Below are 27976 nucleotides of genomic sequence, written 5' to 3' on the forward strand. Positions count from 1 at the left end.
AGCCAATCCGAAGCCAGGAGCCAGCAGCGTCTTCCAGGTTTTCCACATAGGTGCAGGATATGGGATCCTGAAGCATGCAAGGTGAGGATTTAGCCATAAGGTTATCAAGCCGGGCCCTCCACTGTTTTGTGAAAAGAATTTTTTTAATATTCATTTATTTTCATTGGAAAGGCAGATATACAGAGAGCAGGAGAGACAGAGAGGAAGATCTTCCACCCAATGTTTCACTCCTCAACTGGCTGCAATGGCTGGAGCTGCGCAGATCCAAATGAGAAGCCAGGAGCATCCTCCAGGTCCCCCACATGGATTCAGGGTCCCAAAGCTTTGGGCCGTCCTCGGCTGCTTTCCCAGGCCACAGGCAGGGAGCTGGAAGGGAAGTGGGTCCTTCATGATTCAAACTATATGGGATGAGCCCGGTGGGATAGCATAGAGGTTAAAGTCCTCACCTTGAATGCACCAGGATCCTATATGGGCGTCGGTTCTAATCCCGGCGGCCCTACTTCCCATCCAGCTCCCTGCCTGTGGCCTAGGAATGCAGTTGAGGACGGCCCAAAGCTTTGGGACTCTGCACCCGTGTAGGAGACCTGGAAGAAGCTCCTGGCTCCTGGCTTCGGATTGGCTCAGCTCCAGCTGTTCCGGCCACTTGGGGAGTGAATCATTGGATGGAAGATCTTCCTCTCTATCTCTCCTCCTCTCTGTATAACTGCCTTTCCAATAATAAATAAATAAATAGCCATATGGGATCCCGGTGTATTCAAGATGAGTACTTTAGCTGCTAGGCTACCACACCAGGCTCAGTTTTCTGAAGTTTTAACTTTTCAAAATAAAAAGGAGAAAAATGTTGCCAGTTGTAAAATGAAATTTTTCAGGCTAAATGCTTATAAACCTTTTAGTTACATAAATATAATTCCAGTTATTTGGTTTTGTATGATCTTAAAACACAATGCACTTCATTTAAAGCTAACCAAATGGGTCATCAAAGGCAGAGCTATGAAAGCTGGATGAACTACACAGCTGGTTGGTAGATTAGTTTTGTTCTTGTAAATGCCAGGACCTCAAAATGTCTTAAATGCCACCAGCAGGAAATTAAAATGTGTGCTCAACCCTTCACCATCCAGCCTATCCATTTACGGTTGCTTCCTTCAAACTCTTCATGATAAAAATGTCAGAAGAGTGGGACCAGCCTGGTGCCACAATGAACCAAGCCACATGTAGAAGGCCAGCAGTGCATGCAGAGACTGGCTTGAGTCCTGCTGCTCTGCTTCAGTCCAGCTCCAGGACAATGCACGAGGAAAGCAGCAGCAGATGGTCCAGGCCTTCGGGTCCCTGCCCCCCAATGTGGGAGACCCAGATGAAGCTCCTGGCTTTCCGTGGCCCAGTCCTAGTTTTTACTGCCATCTGGGGATTGAGCCAGTACACGGAAGATCTCTTTTTTCTGTCTCTTCTTTGTAACTTTACCTCTCAAATATTTAATAAATAAATCTTAAAAAAAAAAACTTCCTATGTCTTAATTAACAATTTTCAAAGCATGGAAGAAATAACTGCAGAAACCAAAAAGACTCTTCAACTACAAAATACTTTCCGGGAGCAGAAGGGTTGTACACCACCCACCGTAGTCAGCATTCCATTTGGGGAACTGGTTCATCACCCAAACTGTTCCACTTCCACTCCACCTCCCTGCCTGCCTACGGCCAGGGAGAGCAGAAGGAGACGGTCAAAGCCGTGGGAATCCCAGCTCAAGTGAGACCAAATCCAGTCATTGCAGCCATTTAGGGAATGAAACTGGGTAAAAGACCTCTCTCTCTCTCTTTCTCCTTTTCTTGGGGTAACTCTGCCACTCACCAGCCGTTGCAGCTGTGTGGGGAGTGAATCATGCGATGGAAGACCTTCCTCTCTGTCTCTCCTACTCTCTGTATATTTGCCATTCCAATAAAATACATATATGATATGTTTATAACCTTCTCTTTCAAATAAATAAATGTTTTTAAATTTTTTCATAAAATGGCTATGGAATTAAGGAATTTTTAAAATTCAATAAAGACATTTATTTTCCCTTTTCATATAAAGCAAGTTCTAATAAAATGTATTTCAATTCAACATGCATCAAAGTAGGTATAACTCTTTTACATTTCCTTCAGACTATGTCTGACACAAGCAATCATGACACTTGAACTTAAAACGCATCTTTTTGCTTCAGAAAAAGTTAAGTCAAACATTTGATTTCTCCTATTATGTCAATCAAAAACTGATACATAACTATATCCCATTAACTGAGACTCCCAGAAAGGGAAATTGAGAACAGAAAGGCAATGACAGCATCATTCTAAAATAGCAGGCTTCCGAGGCTGGCACTACGACACTACTGCTCAGCATGCCACTTTCTGACTCTGGCATCCTACATGGGAGCACTGGTCCAGGTCCTGGCTACTCTGGTCCTGCTCAGGCTTCCTGTTGATGTGCCTGGGATAGCAGCAGCAGGTCACCCAGTACTTGCGCCCCTGCCTCTGCCATGGGAGACCAAGACAGCTCTGAGCTGCTGGCTTCAGCCTACCCAAGCCCAGCCATTCCAGTATCTACGGAATAAACAGCAGATGGAAGATCTCTTTCTCTTTCATTCTGCCTTTCAAAGAAATAAATCTTCATTTTTCATACTATACTTATAAAATGTAATAGCAAGGAGATCTGTAACTCAGACAACAGTCGGCATTACGATGCTTGGCCTGCTGGTCAAGACACCATTTGGGATCACTTGTCCCATGCGGGAGTAGCTGAATGGATACCCAGCTCTGTTCCCAACTCCACTTGCCTGCTACTGTACCTGGGAAATCTGCACTGAGTTCCCAGAACTTAGATTCAGCCTGAAGCATAGAGCATTGTAGGCATACGGAGAGTAAACCAATGCATGACAGTCTCATTCACTACAAGTTTAAAGAGAATAAAACCATTTCCGGGGAATAGTGTCATGGTTAAGCCTCTGGCTGCTACATTTCTGATTCAGTTCTCTGCTGATGCACCTGGGAAAGCAGTGGGGGATGGCCCAAATGCTTGAGCCCCTGCATCCACAAGGGAGACCCGGAAGAAGCCTCCGGGTTCATAGCTTTGGATCAGCTCAGCTCTGGCCATTGCAGCCATTTGGGGAGTAAACTAGTGAGCAGTACATCTCTTATTCTCTCACCTCTCTCTATAAATCTGCCTTTCCAATGAAAATAAATAAATCTCACCCAGTGATGCATTAAGGGTACTTCACAAAATACATAGGAGAGGCATACCTTAATTTTCCAAAAAGAAACCCCTGAACTTCATCAATAGGGTCACTTTCACCAATCACCGTGGTGTTTACTTCAGTTCCTGTAAAACCACACCAAATGCAAGGCTAAACACTCAGATGAGAAATTAAAATGTCACTAAATAAAGTTTGAGCAATGCTAAAACAAGGCAAAAACACATGAAATTACAATGTCATTGAAGAGGTTAAGCATTTTACAATGATTCTCTGAACAAACAGAATGTGTTCTACCATTTCTTATGTTCCAGGAAAACAAATGTATTTTTTTCTCCTTAATTTTGGAAAATTTTCATTGCTAAAAATTTCAAAATTAATAGCTACACAAAAAATTTATGATGTCAAAATTATGCATAATTTGTAATCCTAAATAAAATTACTGAGAAAAAAAGAATCAGAGGTACTGGATTTTTTTCTATTTACTTTGTAATTCCATTCGCTTAAAATGAGCTAGAAGAAAATAAAAGTCTAAAACTTGCGGTTGAGAAAATGAATTCAAATCCTGGAGTATTACAACAGGTAGTAGAGTAAACCATTCTATGCACAGAAAATATAAATAAAACGGTTCATTAGCAATACAGGAGTTTAATTTCACCTTAGAGTAGCAAATTAATGGCTATTAACCACATCAATAATAGCTATTGCTAATTAAAGTTTTGCGCAATTTCATTGCTAAATTCATTATCTATTCCTTCCAAATACTGGAAGAGGCATATATCATTGCCTTCATTCCACAGAGGGGAAAAAAAAAACCATTGAAAATTTGCTTAAAGTCACCCATAAAATGTGACAGAATAAGAATTCCACAAGGGCCCATCTTATTCCTAAATCTAATCTTTTCATCACAGAAACAGATTCTCCTATAACCTGTATGTAACGGAAAGAGAACACGGTGCTCTTATTTTTACAAATTCACCTTTCACCTGAGTATCATCCTTTGCTTTGTATTCAGTGCTCTTAATGGCCAATTCCACACCATAGCCAGAGAGATACACGGGTTCCTTCCTGGGATTCTGCAAGCAAACCAAGGATCCATCATTAAAACCTGACTCTTCCCCAGGCGCAACAAGATCACATAATACACAGCAGATATTATCACAGAAAAAGTAACCACTGGCATGCGTGCAATCTATGGCTGGAAACAGGCCCAGCTGGGGAGCTAAGAGGACACGCTGACTCAGATGGGAGTCCCACGGAGGAGGCGCAGGGGCTGGAATGGAGGCTGCATTCCGATCAGGATATGGTTGTAGTCTCCCTTGGCACAAGTGTGGATTGGGACTGGACGCACCAAGTCGGGCTAGACTCCAGCACCACCTGTTGCTCATGAAATCAAGGCTAGATATAGAACAGACTAGGCTAGATCTCTGCCCCTACTGTGTCATGTGTGAGCTGTGTCTGACTATGGACAAGCCGTGGCTGGGCTGAAACATCCAACAGTAAGAACCAGATTGAGTTAAAGGCCATCCAGCAAAGGCCACTGTTCCTGCTAGGACAGAAGGTGGACCGAGTAAGCCTGGCTCACACACCCACCAATATGCATGAAATCTGGCATTGGGAGAGGTTCTGAAGGAAGAGCCTGGGCAACTCCTCTGGCAGGACACAGACTTGGCAGGTAAGCGCAAGAAGCATGATAGGAAGCAGCCCAGAACAGACCATGGAAAGTTTCCCACTGACATACATTAGGCATGGGTCGGGGGCAGACCCGGCTGAATCAGATCACATCATCCACTGGCAAATCTAAGCACCAGAACAGTGTGGGTCAAGCCAGGTTCGGTCACAACAAAAACTAGTACACTTTACGGAATGCCAAGGTGAGGTTATCTGTACTGGATGTGACCGCAGCGCCCAACCAGCACACATGAGAACCGGGAAGGGAGGGGACAGAACCGGCAGGGGAGATATGGGTGGGGGGGTTCCCTTGCTGGACAGCTGCTCCCACTGAAGAGCATGAGCGGGGATGGGGCCAGACCAGACTAAGCAGGGCTACAACACCTGTGCGCCTCATGTGGCCTAGATCAGGGAAAAGCCAGGCTGGGATGATTGTTCCTACTGGTGCAAACTACAATTAGAGTGGGTGAGGGTTGGTTGGGCTTAGTTACAGCACCAGCTGGCAGAAGTGGCACTGGGGGCTAATTCTGTCAAGTTAAAGTGCAGAACCACCTGGAGAGGTCATAATCCAGGAGTGGGAGTGGCCTAGGATGGAAATAGTGGACACCTCCCTCTTGGGTTACCACTCCCATGGGAGGGTACAAAAACTAGGACAGCAGCTGGGGTGGCTAGACAGAGAGGTAGGTACCCAACAACATCCATGAGGGCTGGATAGTTGAGCTATTTAGATGGAACTAGGCTTTAATACTCATTGACATGTAGGAGAGCCAAATGGGATGTGGGACAGACTGGACTAGACTGCTGTATATACTGGCAAACCAGGGTAGGGGGTGTGCCTGGTGTGGGTTATTGTGGGTTGCTCCAAATAGGCTGCAGCTCCCACTGGTTTTATGTGAAGGCCGAGTATGTGCTGGGCAGAACCAGGCTGGACATTGGTTCTGGTGGAAGTCAGGAGTGAAAACAGAACCGACCCAGCAATTGCAACCACCAGCTGATAGGGGCAAGGGACTGTGCTGGGCCCTGTGTTTGCTAGTACATACAAGAATCTGGTCTGGGAACACCTCAGACAAAGTTTCTTTAGGGATCTCCCCAGTCGAACAGCCGGACTCAGAACCCTAACCATGAAAAGACAGAGGACAGAACAAGTCAATCAATCACCTCAGTCATAAGTTGGCACTGAGAAATGGGGCAAACAGAGACTCTGAGATGGACTATGTCAATCAGAGGATTCTTCAACGACCTCATAGTGCTTGGAGTTCGAGACTTGCAGCAATTCATAACTGCTGAATTATCAAAACCACAAGAGCAAGACGCTCGGCGCATGCGCCACATCAGGGACCTGGGATGAGTGGATGGGAGACTGGGTGGGGCTTCTCCCTCAATGTCTCCCTTTACCTCAGATACATGAAGGAAACAATGTGGGAAGAATAGTCTTACCCACTTTCCTGTAGCCCCTGAATCTTTTTACCCTAATTAACCATGTAAAGATTGCCAAAAATATAATTAAAAAATAAAAAAACAGTTGCACAGTCAGCCAATACTTACAGATACATAATGTCTCAACACATAGTTGATTTTGCCTGCATCACTCTTTGATATAAGCTGGTGGTGGAAATTAAAAAATTCCTCAGAGCCAATCTCAGAGTACAAAATCACCACAGGGCTCTCAGGGTTAGTGGAAGGGTATCTGTGATCTCCTTTGAACAGAAAAGGTTTGGGCCTGGAAAGTAAACACGACAAGATTAAAATGGTAACAGAAAAACAGCTTCATGAAAATCATACAAAATATAAAAGCACTATTATGGTTATTTAAGTAAAGATTATAGGCAGTTTAATATCAAAAGTATCACAGCCTTAGGTAGGATGTACTTAGTAAGATCAATGATAAGTCCAGGTTTCACACATGAGCACCAAAAACTTTGTGGAAAAGCCTATTCTGAAAAAAGCTCCCGGGAACTACACACTCTTTGGCACCACAATATCCAGTTTTTCCTCCCACTTTTCCACCAACTTTTTGAAACCCCCTGTACCTCTTCATGATTTTTAAAAGATATATTAAGCAAATCAAATACATGTAACAAGCATAAAGTAAACTTCTATTGGTCATTGTTACCAATTACTGAAGAGAAAAAAAAAGCCAGAGAGCGAATACGGACCCAACTGAAGTATGACAATTTCAGTTTGCTTATTTTCTCCCTTATAAATGAAATGTGGTTATTCTTTCATTGGAAAATATTAGGTACAAATAGTAAGAATAAATAAATAAATAAATAAAATCAACAAATAAAAGTAGATAATGGATAACTTTAAATTTGTAACTTGCCAATTACAGTCAGGTCTCCTTTCTCTTCACATTGTAACTAACATGCTCTTTCTATTAATGGACTTAACATTCATTGGATAATCGAATATACAGAGAGGAGAGACAGAAAGGAAGATCTCTGTCCGATGATTCACTCCCCAAGTGAGCACAACGGTCAATGCTTTGCCGATCCGAAGCCAGGAGCCTCTTCTGGGTTTCCCGCGCGGGTACAGGATCCCAAAGCTTTGGGCCGTCCTCGACTGCTTTGCCGGGCCACAGGCAGGGAGCTGCCTGGGAAGTGGAGCTAAAGGGACACAAACTGGTGGCCATATGGGATGCCGGTGCCTTCAAGGCAAAAGGACTGTAGCCACTAAGCTACTGCATTGGGCCGCCTAACAACTTATAAAACATCTCAAAAAAAATTCTTGAGGTTTAATTATTTTCAAGATACAAGTCACAGACTTTACAACCTACTAATCTCTGCTATAATATTCAACAGAAAGTAAAGACACAGAGCAGACATTACAATAGCAAAAAAAAAGAAAAAAGAGAGGAGAAAAGAAACCTTAAAAAATCATCAGTTAAAACTAAACACAAGACACACTTACATAAGTTATTACACATCTGCTAAAGATAATGAGATACACCTACTTGCACTAAATGAAAAGATGTCTCTTGTAAAAATAAACCTACCTACGTTCATAAATTTAAAACTATGGAAAAGATTTAAAAGTAGTTACCACCTCTCAGAAGAGGACATGATAGCATTCTTCATGAAGGCCTGCATTGTTACTGTAACACATTAACGGATGCTTTTTGTTTGTTAAGGATTACAATGCCTTTGCTTTTGTCTGCCCCTTTACCAGTGTCCACACCCTGAGCCTGAGAGGACTAGAACAGACAGTGCATTTCTGGTCTCATCCTAGGTAAGAAGCACTGACGCCAGGCAGACAAGCTCACTCCAGACCTAAGCCACCTACAAAGGCATCAGTGCTTCTGAACGAGCAAACCCACGCAACAAACAGATGGTCGGCACGCTGCTCAGAGTGTCAGAGCAGGTGAGGATGGCGTGCTGCTGCAGCACACGGCACGGAGTGGTCCATCCCAGCCCTTCACTAGGGAACTCTGTGTTTAGGTAAAAAATGTGGGCATGTTAATTACCAATTTAATACCCAAATAAGGCTTGTATTTATTGTCTGAATGATCTCTTCTGTCTGAAGCTAATAATATCCTGAGCGATCATTGCAATTAATATCATCACTGCAGGCACTGGCCTCAATACACACAGTATTCCCTCCAAAGCTAACGACAGGCCTATGAGATCTGATCTCAGATAGTTGTTACTGGACAATAACCCATCATATTACATGTTCCTATCACCTCCACTCTGAAGTGAGATGAGAAAAAGAAACACTTCTCGTTCCATGAGATGGAGCTGAGATTCAAATCTAGTGTGCCCAGCTCCAGAGTCCATTACACCCAAAATGACAAGATACACAAGCAAAAGGAGAAGGCGGAGTTAACACAGCAGGTGTAAGAGGCATGACGCTTAAATACACGTGCAGCCTACCTTTCAGACGCTGTCGGCAGGAGAGTCTCAACGGCATCCAAATCACACGTCTTCTCTCCGTGCACTGAGAAAAAGGAGCTGCAGCCTTCTGCCGGGAGCTCGTCAGCCGCTATCTGTCACACACGACACAACCAGGGGGTCCATGAAGGCATGCACATTCGAAACAGGCGATCAGAATATAATCAAATAACAGCAACGAAGGCAGACATGAACAACTACCCAACATTCAGGCCAGAGTTCTCTTTGTGTTAACTTCACTGGGTAACTCCCGTCAGCCACGAGCTAAAGTGGAAAGTTTCATCGAAATTCTAACTAAGAAAACAGAAAAAGAAGTCCAGAGAATAAAAGCCACACTTTATGGAAAAGTAAGCTTACAAATGCCAATTCAAACCCCAAAGTGTAACAATGTTCAACTTTATCCAAACACGAAAATTAACTTGAAACCCCTCACGGAAATGGCAATACATAATAGAGTCTAAAATTAACCAAGCAGGGACTGGCTTGATGGCTCAGTGGCTAAATCCTCGCCTTGCAACCACCGGGATCCCATTTGGGCACTGGTCTGTGTCCCCACTGTTCCACTTTCCTTCCAGCTCCCTGCTTCTGGCCTGGGAAAACACATAAGGACAGCCCAAAGCCTCGGGATCCCGCACCTACGACTCAAAAGAAGCTCCTGGGGCCCGGCACGGTGGCGCAAGTGGTTAAAGGTCCTCGCCTTGCACGCCCGGGATCCCATATAGGCGCCGGTTCTAATCCCGGCAGCCCTGCTTCCCTTCCAGCTCCCTGCCTGTGGCCCGGGAAAGCAGTCGAGGACAGCCCAGGGCTTTGGGAACCTGCACCCGCGTGGGAGACCCGGAAGAGGCTCCTGGCTTCGGATCGGCATAGTATCGGCCCGTTGCGCTCACTTGGGGAGTGAATCATTGGACGGAAGATCTTCCTCTCTGTCTCTCTGTATATCGCCTTTCCAATGAAAAAATAATAAAAATAAATCTAAAAAAAAAAAAAAAAAAAAAGAAGCTCCTGGCTGTGGATCAGCTCAGCTCTGACCGATGCTTCCATTAGGGAAGTGAATCAGCAAATGGAAGACCTTCCTTTCTCTCTGTTTCTCCCTCTCATTGTAAATCTACTTTTCCAATAAAAATAAATAAATCTTTTAAAAAAAAGTCAAAAAACAAAAAAATATGTACACAATAAAGTAAAATGATCAAAAGTGCACGCAAGGCATTCTAGGAAAAGGCTGAATGGGATGTCAGTTTATTTGTGGAGTTACTTATTTATTTACACCAAGACCTAAAGGGACAAGTCAATTTGTAATGTTAATCAGAGGCATTTTGAGAAAGTCAAGCAAAATAGGATAAGTAAAGGACATAATGACAAGTAAATCTGTGTGCACTGCTATTATTTATTTAGTTAGTTTAAGATTTATTCATTTTTATTGGAAAGGCAGATACACAGAGAGCGGGAGAGACAGAGAGGAAGATCTTCCATCCAATGGTTCACTCCCCAAGCAACCGCAATGGCTAGAGCTTAGCCAATCCGAAGCCAGGAGCCAGGAACCTCTCTTCTCGGTCTCCCAGGCGGGTGCAGGGTCTCAAGGTTTTGGGCCATCCTCAATTGCTTTTTGGTAAATTACTTTAGAAAAGTACAAACCTTATGATTATCAAGCATGGCCCATCTTATTTATCTTCCCATCATACCTCGTGGGAACACTTTGAAACAAATCCCAAACAACTTTTTATCATGTATAATGTTTAAATATGTAGCATTAAAAGGTATTTTTAAATATATCATCATTACACTTCCTACCAAAAAGTCAACAGAACTCCATGGAGATGGCAACTAGCAACATAGTTTACAACCTCCCCCAGTTCCCCTACAAAAACAGCAGCTTGAAAGCAAGCCCCAAAACTCGTATTCTGGTGTTTCTTTCCAATGAATTGGCCACTACATGTTCCAAAGTTCTGAAATGGCCAACAGACCATGGAAAGACATTTCTTTAGGCTCCTGTTTGAAACCAACAGCTTCGGCACACTGCTGGTCTTGATTCAGGGCCACACAGATGGCACTTCTGATAAGGCTGGGGAGAAAGGAACACCCCCCCTACACCCAACACACCAACGAGGCAGGCAGGGATGCAGCGGACAGCACAGGCACCCCTAGGGAGGAAAAACCCCAAGCAACAGGTGCTAACTGAGAGGTGTGGCGGCCATCGAGCTCTGCTCACATCAGAATCAGCTGAACATGGGCCACCCAAGTAAAATTCACCAGGGATGGGGGAGTTTGGCACTCTGCTCTCCCCAAACTCACAGGAAGACACCTGCTGAGAGCAAGCTAAAACTTGGATAGGACAGAGAGGCAAACAGCAGATAGGGTCTGAATGAAACCGTGAGTAACTATCAATTTGGAAGCCACCTTATTTTCTTGACACTGCACTTCTAAAATATAAGCAAAGCTAACTTCACATCAAAACATGCACAAGCCTATGCCAAATCCTCTACCAAGCTACAGTAAGACAATGAGCAGACCAGTATTTAGGTAAGAGACTTGACAGCAGTGATGGAAACCCTCATCTGGCAGCTGAGCACTGGACAAGAGGCAGCTTTTTTTTTTAAAAAGATTTATTCTATTTCATTGGAAAGTCAGATATACAGAGGAGAGACAGAAAGGAAGATCTTTCATCCGATGAGTCACTCCCCAAGCAACTGTAACGGCTGGTGCTGCACCCATCCGAAGCCAGGAGCCAGGAATTTCTTTCCAGGTCTCCCACACGGGTGCAGGGTCCCAAGGCTTTGGGCTGTCCTTGACTGCTTTCCCAGGCCACAAGCAGGGAGCTGGATGGGAAGCAAAGCTGCTGGAACTAGAACCCGCGCCCATATGGGATCCTGGCGCATTCAAGGCGAGGACCTTAACCATTAAGCCACCGTGCTGGGCCCCACAAGGTAGCTTTTTACTTCAACAACTTGGTTAATTTTTATTTAAATAGCCTTTTAAGGCCTGAAGCTACGATACTGGGCAGTGTAGTCACAGCCAGTGAGATCCTATACAGACAGAACACAGATAAAACAAGCAAATTATAATGCATTAAAGAGATGATATAACATAAAAGATTACCTAGTCAGAATCAAAAAGCTCAGAAACAAGGTAACATAACTCTAACATAAGAAGACATTCCTGAAACAAAAGATGATTTCAATGTTTGTATTCGTTATTGTATTTGAAAAGCAGAGAGGAAGACAGTGAAAGAGCAAACAGACACTGAGAGAAAGATCTTCCATCTGCTAGTCCACACCCCATGAAGCCCACAATGCCAAAGTTAGACCAAACCAGCCAGAAGACCAGTGCTTCATTAAGATCTCAGATATGGGTGGGACAGACAACACTGGCAAGCATGGGAACCAGGGTGGGGATGGGCTTGCTGGGGGTTGTGGGGAGTCACCCCGACTAGGCTGAAGCGCCCACTGGTTTGCGTGAAGGCAGAGTATGAAGTCGGCAGGATCAAGCTGGACTGCAAACGCCATCGGTTCGCGTGGAAGACAGGGCTGGAAACAGAACTGACCCAGCAATTGCAAGCACCAGCATATGCAGCAGCTGACTGGGGTGATGGACTGTGCCAGACTCTGCACTGGCAAGCACACACAAGAATCAGGCCTGGGATCACCTCAGATGAAGTTACTTTGGGGATCCCTCTAACTGAACTGCTGATCTCAGAACCCAAACCATGAAGAGACTATTTCAGCCAGTGGATTCTGAAGAGATTTCATCATGCTTGGAACGGCGAGATTGGCAGCAATGCAGAACTGTTGAACTATCAAAACTTGAGCAGGACCCTCGGAGCGAGCTTACATCGAGGACCTGGGATGGGTAGGAGGGTGGGTGGGTTTTGTGTATTTTTCTTTCTTTTTTTTTTTTTTTTTTTTTTTTTTTGCTTTTCCTCTGACCCCAGATACAGGAGGGAAAATGATGATACTAGTGTGGAAACAATGGTATTACCCACTTTCCTGTAGCCCTTGACCCTTTGTACCGATCAACTAAGTAAGATTATTTTTAAAAACTTAAAAAAAAAAAAAAAAAGATCTCACATGTGGGTTGCAATGATAATCTGCTGCCTGCCAAAGAATACTCCAGCAGGACTTTGCAATTGGAGGTCAAACCAGGTACTGTGACATGGGCCATGGGCCTTCCCAGCTGGGTGTGAGCCACCGACCCAAGGCTGCTCTGAAAGCACTTCACTAAAAGGATACATTGCCCACCTGAGCATACTGGCACAGAGCTAGCAGCATCAAACCGCGATCTGATACGTTACGCCTTCAAAGAAAGTTCCATGTCATCTCTGGCTAAAAAGAGCGAGAGACCTTGAAGGCTATCATCAGTGGTTTCTGGAAAGCAACCTTACGCTGAAAGAAAACAGTCTGTGCTTAATATAGGCAAGGAAAGAAAACAGGAACCACGACTTTGTATCTAGACTTTGCAAGTACAGAGTACACACCAGAACTATGACATAACAATTGCAAAAGGAATGGCAGTATTCTTCCCCGGAATCCTTCCTGACGTCTTCAGAGGGAGGGTACTCATCAGGAAAGCCAACCGAGGACACTGTGTGAGGCACGGCAAGTGAGCAATTAAGACCTGAAGTACCTCTAGAACTAAGACAAAAGAACGGCAAAAGGGAAGTCAGGGTCACAGAAACTTCTGTGCTATTTTCAGGTAGAATATAGTCATCTTTTTCAGAGGCAGAAAAGATTTGAACAGTTTCCAGGGAATGTAAGTGATGACAGCAGCATTTTACTACTGAGACTACTGAGCAGATGCTGCGAGTGAAGCAAACCAGTCATCTTAAGAAGACCTGAGTAGGGCTGGCACTGTAGTTAAGCCTCCGCCTGCAGTGCCAGAATCCGCCATGGGATCCCGTGTGTGTTCCAGATGCTCATTACTTCTCTGCCAATGTGCGGGGAAGAACGCTAATGAGTTCGACACATGGCTGAAGCATAAGAACATGCTATGTGAGATAACATAGACACAAACGGCTACATGCAAAAGTCTACTTAGACTGAGGTACCTAAAAAGACGACTCAAAGGCACAAACAGGCTGATACTGCTAGAGGGGTAAAGGGAAGAAGGAAAATGGGGGGCTCACCGCTTTATGGGTATAGAATTTCAATTCTGAAGATGAATGGCGATAATTGTTGTATGACATGAACATACTTGATGAAATCAAACTGTACAATTACAAATGGTTCCAGTGGTAAATTTTATGTCACATATACTTACATTTTACCATTAAAAAAAAAAGCAGAGAGGAAAAATTATTAAAGGGCCAAACTAAAAGGATGTTAATGAAACAAACCCATTCAAACCTCTGGTCAATACAGGCAAGGAAGCAAGCATATGCTGTGCCTTCTTCCAGTGTCTACACTACAACCAAACCATGCCAAAGAGGAGAGATGCCTCTTGGAACCTCTGGCCCCGAAACAAACAAGAAATGACAGAATGAGACACTACTGTGCAATAACAGGAGAGAATAATAATGGCTGCTCCACTGAAAATACAAGAAACCAGATATCAGGGGCTTCCTACAGGAAATAAGAGCAGAATCACATAAAAACTTGCCAGAGTCATGAGATGCAATTCCGAACAGGCTTCTAGATCCAGCCGCACCAACGTGCCGAAAACAGAACACACACTAACGGCACGGTGGGTAAAGCTGCAATCTTTGACACCGGCATCTCATGTGAGTGCCACTGCCAATCCCAGCAGCACCACTTCTGATCCAGCTCCCTGCTAATGCACCTGGGAAAGGAACAGAGGATGACCCAAACACTTGGGCCCCTGCATCCACCTGGGAGACCCTGAAGAAGCTCCTGGCTTTGGTCAGGCCCAGCTGTAGATGTTGCAACCATTATGAAAAACCTCTCTGCATGTCTGTGTCTCTTTCTCTACGAACTTTTTCAAAGAAGGAAATGAAACATTTTTTTAACCAAAACAGCAAAAACAAGGAGGAATAAGTTAAAGCATATGTGATTAACAAAATACAACAGTGAGGGCCCAGCGCAATGGCCTAGTGGCTAAAGTCCTTGCCTTGAACGCTCCAGGAGCCTATATGGGCGCCAGTTCTAATCTCAAGGCTTCACTTCCCATCCAGCTTCCTGCTTGTGGCCTGGGAAAGCAGTTGAGGACGGCCCAAAGCTTTAGGATCCTGCACCCGCGTGGGAGACCCGGAGGAGGTCCGAGGCTCCTGGCTTCGGATCGGCACAACACTGGCCGTTGGGCTCACTTGGGGAGTGAATCATTTGCCGGAAGATCTTCGTCTCTATTTCTCCTCCTCTCTGTATATCTGACTTTGTGATAAAAATAAAAAAATCTTAAAAAAAAAAAATACAGACAGTGAAAATATCTACAATGCCAATGTTCAGAGTCACACAAAGAAAAAGAGATGGAAAGGGAACTTGCCAATTAAGACTAACGGTCAAAGATCAATTTTTCAGAACTGAGCAAGACCAAACCACGGTGTAGTGATGTCCTCTTAGGCAATAACATGAAAAAAAAAAACTACAGCAGGTAACTCTACCAGAAGCTAAGAGAGGGAAGACACGGAGGCATGCTTCTCCCACCTGGGCAGAGTCACGGCGCTGCTCCTTCTGTAAGAGTCCAGATCACTGCCCTGCCCGCCTGCACCCCGGCAGTGCTGCCTCGCACTCCTCCCCGCCTGTGTCATCTACCTTTAGACCTGCGGCTGATCACCAGACTGAGGTTCTCTCTCCCAGGCTCTGCCGCATAAACTCTGCTTGTCCCCTTTGTGTGGATAGTCTTTGTCCTCTTAGATGAAAATACGTGCAAATTATACATTTTTACAAATCTGTGATTTGTAGGCTTTAACATGGGTTTTGCTTACGATTTTTAAGACAAATCTTAAGTCCTAAAAAAAATGTGAGGCCACCAAGTGACAGCGGTGTAATTCTACCCCAGGAGTGCCACAATCTAAGCCGGCGTGTTGTCACACTCCCCGCGGAGGCCTGCAGGTGCGCTGCGCTTACCTGTTGGAAGGCTTGGATTGTAGACGAGTAAGAATGCAGAGACAGGCAAAATTTCAACAAATTCTGCTGAAGAGGTGACAGAAAGCGAAATGCAGCTTCCAACACTGCCTGATAATAGGAATAATCAGTAGCTGTTAAGGAAGAAATTCAGATGGTAAGTAGGCCTGTCTCATCCAGGAAGACAGACTGCGTGTCACCACGCTAAGCGACGGCCGCACTCGAGCAGCAGGGTCACTTGAGCTGCTGCCAAGCACTCGGTGTTCACAGAAGGCACTCTGGTAGACCCCTGCTTCTCTGCCCCCTGTTCAAACCGTGCCTCCCTAGACAGCCATGCCCACCTTACCCAGATGCCTTCACTTGCTCCTCTGTCCAGAAGGAGTCAGCTGCAAAATCCACTATTCTACCTTTTCCACTTATCGCACTTTTTACTAAATGACTGACGAACTGTCCACCAACCCCTCCAGCTAGTCTCTGGCCTGTCCCATACACAGAGAGGTCCTGACCGACTGATTTTAGTACCTTCTACATGTGGGGTAATAGAATTGTAAGGTAAATTTATTTTGGTGCGAAAAAATTTGGAAGGGCCCAGCCCAGTAGCCTAATGGCTAAAGTCTTCAATTTGCACACCCAGGATCCTATATGGGTGCCAGTTCATGCCCCACTTGTTCTATTTCCCTTCCAGCTCCCTGCTTCTGGCCTGGGAAAGCAATTGCTTTGGAATCCTGGACCCATGTGGAAGACCAGGAAGAAGCTCCTGGCTTCAAATCGGCTCAGCTCCGGCCATTGCGGCTACTTGAGCAGTGAATCAGAGAATGGAAGATCTTCATCTCTGCCTCTCCTTCTCTCTGTATATCTGACTTTGCAATAAAAATAAATAAATTCTCAAAAAACAAAAGTTAAAATCTATATGTAGTTTATTCATAATACACATCTTTTCATAAAAATTTTAAAGACAGTTTATATACATGGATTTCAACAATTTTTACAAAAAAATAAATTTTATCCTTTAATTTTCATATTTTCAAGCCTTAAGTTGTGGAAGGTTAACAATGTCAATTTTTGGTTGTTTGAATATGAGTAATATTTCTAAAAAGTAAACATTTAAGATACTTTTATAATCACTTCTAATAATTTATACTCCCATAACTTTAACACAGGACACAGATCATTTATACTAAACATATTTCATTTTGAATGTCACATTTCAAATTTCATTGTAAAACGCAGACAAATCTGTCCTATGAAATTTCCAAAGTGGGCTTGGCACCATGGCATAGCGGCTAAAGTCCTTGCCCTGAACGCACTGGGATCCCATATGGGCGCTGGTTCTAATCCTGAAAGCATCTCCACTTCCCATCCAGCTCTCTGCTTGTGGCCTGGGAAAGCAGTTGAGTACGGCTCAAAGCCTTGGGACCCTGCACCCGCGTGGGAGACCTGGAGAAGGCTCTGGCCTGTAGGCTCCTGGCTTCGGATGGGCTCGGCTCCAGCCATTGCGGCCGCTTAGGGGATGAATCATCAGATGGAATAATTTCCTCTCTGTCTCTCCTCCTTTCTGTATATCTGACTTTGCAATAATAATGAGTAAATCTTTAAAAAAAAATTTCTTTTCAAAGCAAAGTGATTTTTTAATAACTAAGTTACATAGCTAAAATTTAATAGCTTTTCAAAGCCTTTATTCAGGAAAAAATAGATCAGATTTTCAAAAAACAGCACATTTTTCTAAAATCAGAATATTAATGAAATAAAAAATGTTAATGACTGTATTAAAACTAACAGCAGAGACAATTTTCAAGTATTTCCTCTTCAATCAGAACTTGCACTTGTCAGTGTAATATGAAAAGGTTTTAACCTATCAGTATCATTGTTGACTCCTAATGTTCACATCCTATATTAAGTTTTCCTAGGTTAGAAAGCGTCTTAGAGCATAGGAGAAAGTATAAGTGAGTGACACAGGCTGATGTCTTGACACTCAGGCTGTGTGTGGCTGGCAGAAATAATGGAGAACATTCTGGAAGACACTGACTTAGCGACAACAATCAACAGGTAACGGATCATTTAGTTAGTTTACAACACAGCGGAACACAGACACATCAGATGCTTATTAAGTTAATACTAAACGAGTTAGAACAACCAAAGAACAGAAACAAAGAAGGAAAGAACTAACCGTACTGCTTACAACCACAATTATACACTGCTTCAAAAACAATGACTGCGGCTGAGCTGGCTCTTCCTGGCTGCCACCACAACTCGGGTCATTATAAAGTAAAATGCTCTTCATTACTGCCACGCCACACATCCCAGAAGACACTAATGCTTCCTAATATCTTCCCAGATCCCAAAGTCAAAAAAGCATTTGCTTCAAATTTTACCGTGATTATCTGATAATCCAATATTTTTACTGGCTTCTACAAAATTCCAAAATTTCTCTGGACTCTCTTCTGCTAAAAATTCACTGTGAAAAGAGAGAAATGTCAGGGGAAAAGTTAATTATAAAACCATTCAAAAGGAACTATAGTACCAAACAGACTGAAGAAGAGTTGGGAAGTTTCCCAATGTCCCCGGTTGAGCCTCAACTTTTAATATGAATTACACACAAGGATGCATAACATAGATTTTGCTAGCGGTAAGAAGCTGTTAAAAACTTCTTAAACATTAACTTGTTGAAGTTTAATAGTTGATTTATTTATTAGTTTGAAAGCTTTTAAGAGACCCGTAATAATAATAAAAGTACAATAAAAACAGGTATGTCCCAACATAAACAAAGTTAATCAAACCCATTAACAAAACTGCCATCAGGATTAGAAGCAGAATTAGGAACAGGTAATTCCAGGACTACTTCTGCTCACTCGTTTTCTGAAGGACGTGACAAACACACAAACAAAAAATGAGAAGCTAAGGTTCTCTCAGAGTAAAAGGTGAATCTTACAAAGACTGCTAGGATACTACAAGGCAGCATATTATAATCTTTGGCATTTATATACCCACATCTTCAAAATCACAAGTTTTTAGTTTAAAATCAGCAGTGACCTAACCATGCTAATCCTAGAGCCTACTGCCATCTGAACATTTCTTTTCAACTTTACGCTCTTAATCTAAAATAAGGGTCATTCTTCATTTCCTTAAGGGCCCAGCGCAGTAGCATAGCAGCTAAAGTTCTCGCCCTGAACGCACCGGGATCCCATATAGGTACCACTTCTAATCCCGGCAGCCCCGCTTCCCATCCAGCTCCCTGCTTGTGGCCTGGGAAAGCAGTCAAGGACAGCCCAAAGCTTTAGGACCCTGCACCCACATGGGAGACCTGGAGGAAGTTCCTGACTCCTGGCTCCGGATCAGCACAGCACTGGCTGTTGCGCTCACTTGGGGAGTGAATCATCGGACAGAAGATCTTCTCTGTCTCTCCTCCTCTCTCTATATAAATGACTTTGCAATAAAAATAAATAAATCTAAAAAAAAAAGTCTTTAGGAGCGAAATACTCCTACAGAGGTGTGGTGTGTGAGTGCACACGCCCACGAGTGTGTGAAGACAAATGGAAAAATACGTGCAGTTGTTATCAACTGTCACAATTTGTCAGGGGCTGGCTTCACTAGGGGGCAGGCTAAGCTTTAGGTCTGTAGGACTCATATCCAGTGAGTCCCGGCTGTTCCACTTCCCATCCAGCTCCTTGCTTGTGCCTGGGAAAGCAGTGGAGGATGGCCCAAAGCCTTGGGACCCTGCACCCACGTGGGAGACCCAGAGGAGGTTCCCGGGTATGGATCAGCTCAGCTCCGGTCACTGCAGCCACTTAGGTAGTGAATCCACAGATGGATGAAAGATCTTCTCTGTCTCTCCTCCTCTCTCTGTATATCTGACTTTCCAATAAAAATAAATCAACCTTTAAAATAAATAAATAAATTTTCCTTTATTCAATAGTCTAAAACTCCTAAAAGCCAATGTGTGTAGCTGAATTCTCTGCATAAGCCAATGAGCTTCTCCATGGTGATCATTCACTGCATGTAAGCAAGCTACAGGTGCGGGTCCTGGCCTACCTAGCCAAAGCAAGATTTCCCTGTTACTGCTTAACACTCACTCTACTCCACAGCTGGACACAGAAACACGGCAAAAGTAAGAAACAGTTCCTGGGAATGCGTGACTTCTCTAAAAACAGGTTTCTGAAAACACCCATTATCACAACACAGGAAGCTTCTCGGTGCCTCCCCCTACACAGACACCGTAGCAACCTTGGGAGAGCTCACCCAGAGGAGACTGACCCTTGTGGAGCTCAACCCATTTATCCAGTGGGTGTCTGCAGGGAGGTTCTGAGTTGTGGCTGGGGCCCTTTCTGGCCTGGGTTTTGTTTTTGCATTGGCCTCTCACTGCTGAGAAAAGGGAGGCAAAGCCCGGGCATGGGAGATTCAGGCTCCTGCGTACTTAGGCCAGCGTCAAGGCCAGCTCCCACGTACCCCACTTCCCCATGAGTCCTTTTACCTGGCTTCTAACAACAACGGCGTGGAAGACCACTTTGTGGTCAGAGAGGTGGTGATGGCTTTTGAATCTGCCTTCACTGACGAAAATAGCCACAGTCCACTGAGCAGAAGCACAAGGCCCATCTTACCGCAGGCCCCTGAAACAGAGTTTGGCAACAAAGTCATGTTACAAACCTGAATACTTGCAGACACAAAGTAACAATAGTCTTAATAATCAGAGATACAAAATAACTGAAATAAATGCTTTGAACTAAGAAAGTATCTCAAAATGTTTATGGAAAATGGGATTCAAATATAAGTTTGAGGGCCCAGCAGTGTGGACTAGCGGCTAAAGTCCCCGCCTTGAACACACCGGGATCCCACGGGGCACCGGTTCTAATCCCAGCAGCTCCACTTCCCATCCAGCTCCCTGCTTGTGGCCTGGGAAAGCAGTCAAGAACAGCCCAAAGCCTTGGGACCCTGCACCCACGTGGGAGACCTGGAGGAAGTTCCTGGCTCCTGGCTCTGGATCGGCACTGGCCGTTGCGCTCACTTGGGGAGTGAATCATTGGACAGAAGATCTTCCTCTCTGTCTCTCCTCTCTGTGTATCTGACTTTGTAATAAAAATAAATAAATGTTTAAAAAAAAAAAAGGTTAAGTTTGAGTGCAAAATATTTCTGAAATGCATGCTTTCTTCCAAATGTATATTTCTTAAGCACTTTTTGAAGACCTGTCACATAGATTTCAAAACTTGCTTTTGCACCAACATAAACATTTTTTAATCCCATTTTCATAAGCCTTTGCAACCACACAGAGTATCTAGTTACTACAGATGCCTGCTAAATGACCCACAGGTAACCAGGCACACGAAGCTCATTTTCACAGTTTTCCACAGGGGAACTACTTCCTTTCCAGGGGCATCCACACTACAAAGCAGGAGCAGACTCGCCTGGTGGCAAAGCAGCTTGCACACAACCATGTGCGGAAATGAACAGGTGAAGACTGATACAGACATTAAAACTACACTTTAAGCTAAGAAATGTCTGTGGCTGCCAGAGGCTGGAAGAGGCAATGATCTCCAGCCAAACGCGTCAGAAACGTGTCTTGCCATACCTTGCCACACCTTGACTCAGGACTTGCAGCCGTCAGAAGCAGGAAGTAGTAAATTCAAGTTGTAGGTCACCCAGTTTGGGGCACTTTATTGCAGCAGCCCCAGAAAACTGATACAAGGTCTAAAATGTAGCTCTGAGATACACTGTAGAGGAAGTGGGCATTTGGCCTTGCAACTCACACACCAGAGAGAGAGGCTGTGGCCCATTTCGGAATTCTGAAGTTCGACTCTCAGCTCATGTTTCTCTCACTTCCCACTATAACTGACTCTCGAAGGCAGCAGAGATGGCTTACTAACTGGGTTCCTGCCACCCACAAGGGAGACCTGGATGAAATGCTTAGCTCCTAACTTCAGCCTGGCACAGCCCCAGGCATGGTAGGCCTTGGAAGAGTAAGCCTGCAGAGGCGAGTGTTCTCTCAAGGAAGTTCAAGATGTTCATTAATTTAAGACAATAAAAAGGACCCAGTGCAATGACTCAGTGGCTGAATTCTTGCCTTTCACACACTGAGATCCTAACTGAGTGCAGGTTCGCGTTCTGGCTGCTCCACCTCCCATCCAGCTCCCTGCTTGCAGCCTAGAAAGCCAGTGGCGGACGGCCCGAAGACTTAGGACCCTGCATCCACACGGGAGACCTGGAAGAAGCTCCTGGCTCCTGGCTTTGGATTGACTCAGCTCCAGACATTGCAACCACTTGAGGAGTGACCCAGCAGATGGAAGATCTGTCTCTCCTCTGTGCAAATCTGCCTTTCCTATAATAATAACTATCTTCTCTAAGCACACCAAGATCCCTGCGGAAAGCACAGAGGGGGCAGGCTTTCCCCACTGGATTTTTCATACCTGCAGGCTGCCTAACACAAGTCTAACGAGGCTTCCCCCTGAGCTATCTAAAAAGTCAGCATCCAGGGCCCGGCGCGGTGGCGCAGTGCTTAAGGTCCTCGCCTTGAACGCCCGGGATCCCATACGGGCGCCGGTTCCATCCCGGCAACCCCGCTTCCCATCCAGCTCCCTGCCTGTGGCCCGGGAAAGCAGTTGAGGATGGCCCAAAGCTTTGGGACCCTGCACCCGCATGGGAGACCCGGAAGAGGCTCCTGGCTTCGGATCGGCATAGCATCGGCCATTGTGCTCACTTGGGGAGTGAATCATCGGACAGAAGATCTTCCTCTCTGTCTCTCCTCTCTGTATATCCGCCTTTCAAATAAAAAAAATAATAAAAATAAATCTTTAAAAAATAAAAAAATAAAAAACATAAAAAGTCAGCATCCGAGCTCTACCCATTTGAATGAAACCCCCAGAGGTGACCACGGTGGGAAGCACTGAGCCACCACTGCTGTGCTTAGGAGCACTAGGTACAGAACCCTCCACCGAGGACCAGCAGCCAATGTCATGCAGCTGGCTAGTATCCTCTTTGGAAAAAAATAAAAAGCCTAAGCATACGTGCCAACCTCCTAGGCTACACTACATACCCTATCCCTGGAGAACGATGGCAAAAAGCAAAATAAGCTACATCAAATGGGGGGGGGGGTGCGGGAAGCAGTTTTTAAGTTTTGAAAGTTCAGGGGCCAGTGCTCCATGGCGTATAAGTTAAGCCTCTGCCTGTGGTGCCAACATCTCATATGGGCACCTTTATGAGTCCCAGGTGCTCTACTTCCAATCCAACTCCCTGCAAATAGTCTGGGGAAAGCAGTGAAAAATCGCTCAAGTATGTGGGCCTCATTCCCATGTGCAAGATCCATTTGAAGCTCCTCGCTTCGGACTGGCCTGGTTCTGGTTTCTGAAGACATCTGGAGAGTGAACCAATGGATGAAAGACTCTCCTTTCAAGTAAAGATAAATTCTTTAAAAAAAAAAAAAAAAGAAGAAGAAAAACTGTCTTCTAAGTTATTAAATGATATATTATAGCAATTACATGGCCTCAAAAATAAGGCTTTAAAATATGTTTGCATCCCTGGGCAAGTGGAGATGCTAAGGCGGACTGCCAGCCAGTGGATTCTGGAGACATTTCATTGGACTTGGAATGGCAAGACTGGCAGTAATGAAGAACTGTTGAACTATCAAAACAACTTACTTGCGGGCCAGGTGCAGTGGCCTAGCAGCTAAAGTCCTCGCCTTGAACATACTGGGATCCTATATGGGCGCCAGGACTAATTTCAGCAGCTCCACTTCCCATCCAGCTCCCTGCTTGTGGCCTGGGAAAGCAGTCAAGGATGGCCCAACGCTTTAGGACGCTGTACCCATTTGGGAGACCTGGAGGAAGTTCCTGGCTCCTGGCTCTGGATCAGCACAGCACTGGTCGTTGCAGTCACTTGGGGAGTAAATCATCAGACGGAAGATCTTCCTCTCTGTCTCTCCTCCTCTCTGTATATCTGACCCAGACCCAGGAACGGCTGGGAGGTTGGGTGTGGCTTCTCCCTCTGTCTCACCCCTTCTCCCAGATACAAGAAGGAAAAAAAAGAGACTGTGGAAACAATGGTCTCACCCACTTTCCTGTAGCCCTTGATCCTTTGAGTCCTAATCAACTATGTAAAGATCATCAAAAATAAATAAATAAAGATATATATACACATATAGGCACAGAAAAAAAATTATATATGTGCATCCCCTAAGGTTAGGAGGAAAAAAAAAAAAAAACGCTTCCCAAAAGTCACTGTGTTTCTAAATTGGACAGGGAACACGGGAACTGTGCCCAGGCAGTACCCTACTGGCTGTGTTAATAACCTATCCTGAAACGGCCTGGGTGTGCAAGCTCCAGCCATGCTGGGAGTGGTGAGAGAGCCCACAGCACAACAGAAGTCCCCTGGGTCACCTCAGCACTTACTGAGCAAGGCGTCTGTGCCAAGCATGGCATCAGGTGCTTTCCATGTTTCAAGTTATGGAACCCTTCTCAGAAACGCTCGGGAGACTGAAGCCCCTGAGCACAGTAACTACATCCACTTTGCTCACCCCGGTGAGTGGCACAGTGCCTGGCAACCAGCAGATTCTCTATAAATATGCTGCAGGGCCGGATGAAACAGCAACATCTCCACTTCAAAACTAAGAAGATGCAAGTTTGGGAGAGGCCGGTACCCCGGGCCCATCGGGCAACTGATGTGCCACAATGCCTGGAACTTACACGTGCCTCTTTGTAAAGTTCAAGAAGACATGCTCTCTCTCCCGGGTCCTCCACCTGTAGAAGAGGTAAGACGTGGTACTGCAGAGCAACCTGCTCTATCGTGAGGCCCAATGCAAGTCCAAGGACCATCTCCAGGCCAAGACCTCAGGACACAAAAGGCTGAGAGAGAAAACGGTTTCAACCTAAAACCAATGGCATGGACCTGATACCAGGCCCCAGGCCAACAAGCCCAACGGAATCACCCTTACATTAGCTTAGGGGACTGAATGAGAGCTCAGCAATAAGGGCTTTTGTCTGTCCCGGTCACCATTCCCTGTGTGATGCCTGAAATGGAGAAGGCTTTCCAAACAATACAAATAGGCTTTATTTACCAAGGGGTGAACAAAAGAAAACATAAAAAAAAAAAAATGAATGTGGCAGCAAGAGTTAGTTTCATCATCCAAAAATCAGGCCTGCTAAGAGCGTAGAATGAAAATCCTAGGTACTTGGGACTAACCCCGAGGTCTCCCTGCACTGGGTAACACGAAACCAACAGGTCCAGCACCGCCAGACACAAGCCTGGGACAATGCTGTGTGGCCAAGACCAGCTCTGCCTCCTTGCCCTGCAGTCTCAGAGTCCCAGAGGACAAGGCTGTGCAGAAACCACAGAGGACCATATCCCTGAAGTGATCTTTCCTTTGAAGATCTTATTGTATGCATCCCTCAGCGCTCTGAGCTCACCTGTCTTTAGTCTGAGACACAACTACGAACACAGTATGTGCATAATGCTGCAACATGTTCAGTGAACAGAAAACACTCCCAGGGCGAGTGCCCAGCAGAGCACACTGCGCCTCCACCTGTGGTGCCAGTATCCCATAAGGGGGTCAGTTCGAGTCCCCGGCTGCTCCACTTCTGATCCAGCTAGCTCCCTGCTAACACATCCTGGGAAAGCAGCAGAAGTATGGCTCAAGAACTCAGACCACTGCATGCACATGAGACCTGGAAGCAGCTCCTGGCTCCTGGCTCCTGGCTCCTGGCCCCTGGCCCCTGGCTCCTGGCTCCTGGTTCCTGGCTCCTAACAGGTCCAGTTCCATTCACTATGGCCATTTAGGGAATGAACCAGCAGATGGAACACCTCTCTGTCTCTCTCCGTCTTTTCAACAAAATTTTTTAAAAAAAAAAAAAAAAGAAAATACTCGGGCCCGTCACTGTGGCGCAGTGGTTAAGGTCCTCGCCTTGAACGCCCGGGATCCCATATGGGCGCCGGTTCTATCCCGGCAGCCCCGCTTCCCATCCAGCTCCTTGCCTGTGGCTCGGGAAAGCAGTCAAGGACGGCCCAAAGCTTTGGGACCCTCCACCCACGTGGGAGACCCGGAAGAGGCTCCTGGCTTCGGATCGGCATAGCAGCGACCGTTGCGCTCACTTGGGGAGTGAATCAGCGGATGGAAGATCTTCCTCTCTGTCTCTCCTCTCTGTATATCTACCTTTCCAATAAAAATAAAATAAATGTTTTTTAAAAAAAAGAAAATACTCCTCAGTTCATTTCAGCTCTCAGTAGGATCCAGTTATGTTTATCTCTTGGCTACCTGATCTGAAACAAGGCATCCAAAATTAAATAAAGGTATCCAAAATGTCAATAAAAAGTATGCATGTCAAATATTTTGCCACTTTTTGGAAAACGGGCATAAAAATCTTAGATTATCACCAACCATTTCTTCTTCCATTTTTAAACTAAAGACTGTAGCCAACAGTCGCTCTCAAAAGAAAAAAAAAAAAAAAAAAAACAGCTTGTGATCTGCACCTTGGTAAACATGTTGGCCATCCAAGTTCCCAAATGTATGATATTAACGAGAAGGCATTAGGAAACGCTTTTGAGAAATTCACCTCATAATCCTACAACCACACACCCCTACACCTCTAAGCAAAGGGTGGGCTGTGAGTCACATAATTCTAACTCCAGCTAAGGGGTGACTAGCCACAAAAGAGTAGAGAAAACTTTCAACAGTTTCCCCTCGTATTCAGGGCACCATGCTACTGTAGAAAGTGTAACACTGACTCCTTTCAGAGGAAGTTTCAGCTGAAGGCATCGTAAGTCAACCCCAACGAAAAGGCTACAATCAGGCTACAATCGCGCTGGGTTGATGGAAGTATCCAACAGCCATCGGAAATGCCTTCAAAGGCTTGCAAATGTACAAGTTAAGTGGGCATGAGGTTGCACCAAAAAAAGAAAAACCTGACTTGGTAAGTGCATCAAGACAAATTCACCCTAGCGAGGCTTCAGATCCCAAGATCGGAACCTTTCTCCAAGCTGGCGAAGCATGGCCAACAAACCAGCCGCAGATGCCGGCAGAGCCACCACCACGCACGGGCGGTAATTTCAGCGCCCTGATCCGCGCGGGTTGGTATTCTCCAGGCAGGTCCCACAACTCAAAAGTGAAACCGGAACATCCCGTGCCGGGCCAACACAGATCTCCCAAATGAAACGAAAACGACAAGCCACGTTGCCATCACCCCAATTCCGTGCAGGGGGCAAGTACGACCTATAACATAAATCGGGGGAAGGGGTTTGGGGAAGAAGGAAAGGCGGCAGGTCCATCTGCAAACCAGGATCGTGCAAAGTGCTTGCACTTAAGCCGGTCTGAGGGCGCTGACCCACGGCTCCCTGCACCGGGATTCGGAGGTGCTCCCCACCCCGAGGCGCTCGCCCGAGGGGAGACCGAGTCAGGTGCACGCTCAAGGTGACCGGGGCACGGCCCCGTCTCGCCCCCCGCGCCGTCTCCCGGGGCACGCGGCCTCCCCACGCCCGCCCCGGGCGTACCTGTCACCCGCCGCGCCACGGCGAGCCCCTCGCTGCCCATCCCCGGCGGCGCTGCGTGCCCTCGGAGCGCCGGGACGGGGCGGGGCGGCCGCGGCTCTGCCGCCAGTGAGAGGCCGACACGCGCCTTTCCCGCGGCTCGCCTCCGGAGCCGGACTCGCCGGAGCTGCAGCCAGCCGCCGGCCGCCCCTCGCCTTCCGCTTCCTCCACGGCGCCGGGCGGAGGACTTCCGGCCACCGAGCTCGCCGGGGCCAGAGCGTCGCGCGGCGCCATCTTCTCCCGGGAGGTCCCACCTCCCGCCTCTCTGCGCGGTCCTGGGTGGGATGCACCTCGGCTTCTGGCTACTGTTTGGAACCCTGATGTACAGTGAAGGACAAGTGGACCCAACGCCGGGGCCTAGCGCTTGAAGTCCTTGCCTTGCACGCGCCGCGATCCCGTAGGGCTGCTGGTTCTAGTTCCACCTGCTCCACTTCCCATCCAGCTGAGGAAGACAGCCCAAAGCCTTGGGACCCTGCACGCATGTGGGAGAGCCCGAGGAGGCTCTGGGCTCCTAGCTTCCGATCGGATCGGCTCAGCTCCGGCCATTGGAAGTAAATCATTGGACCGAAGATGCTGTCTATCTCTCCTCGCTGTATATCTGAATTTCCAATAAAAATAACAAAAAATAAATCTCTAAGAAAAATAAAGGAGAAGTGAGAATTTCTGAGCCTCGTAGAGTTTATCTT

At 45.8% G+C, this 27976-nt stretch overlaps 1 protein-coding gene and 1 non-coding gene across 4 annotated transcripts in view; both read right to left on the reverse strand.

Annotated features, from left to right (window-relative positions):
• Window positions 1–27410, reverse strand: part of UGGT1 (UDP-glucose glycoprotein glucosyltransferase 1) — an 89393-nt gene extending 61983 nt beyond the window's left edge. For 2 of the 3 annotated variants that reach the window (XM_040979148.1, XM_040979147.1), the window contains exons 1-8: window positions 27255–27410; window positions 20260–20395; window positions 18164–18246; window positions 15795–15925; window positions 8764–8876; window positions 6437–6611; window positions 4200–4296; window positions 3270–3348 (exon numbers count right to left, since the gene is read on the reverse strand). In XM_040979148.1, the coding sequence (XP_040835082.1) occupies window positions 3270–3348; window positions 4200–4296; window positions 6437–6611; window positions 8764–8876; window positions 15795–15925; window positions 18164–18246; window positions 20260–20395; window positions 27255–27294 (854 nt within the window). In that variant the 5' untranslated portion in view covers window positions 27295–27410. Of the gene's footprint in view, window positions 1–3269; window positions 3349–4199; window positions 4297–6436; window positions 6612–8763; window positions 8877–15794; window positions 15926–18163; window positions 18247–20259; window positions 20396–27254 lie in introns of those variants that run through there. The other variant, XM_040979149.1, reaches the window with a different exon arrangement.
• Window positions 10681–10818, reverse strand: LOC121155725. The gene has a single exon (XR_005883712.1). It is a non-coding gene; the product is annotated as a small nucleolar RNA SNORA2/SNORA34 family (small nucleolar RNA).
• Window positions 27411–27976: the final 566 nt, after the last annotated feature.

This window comes from Ochotona curzoniae, unplaced genomic scaffold (assembly GCF_017591425.1).
Source record: "Ochotona curzoniae isolate NIBS_2020 unplaced genomic scaffold, NIBS_Ocur_1.0 contig_3037, whole genome shotgun sequence".
Taxonomy (NCBI): domain Eukaryota; kingdom Metazoa; phylum Chordata; class Mammalia; order Lagomorpha; family Ochotonidae; genus Ochotona; species Ochotona curzoniae.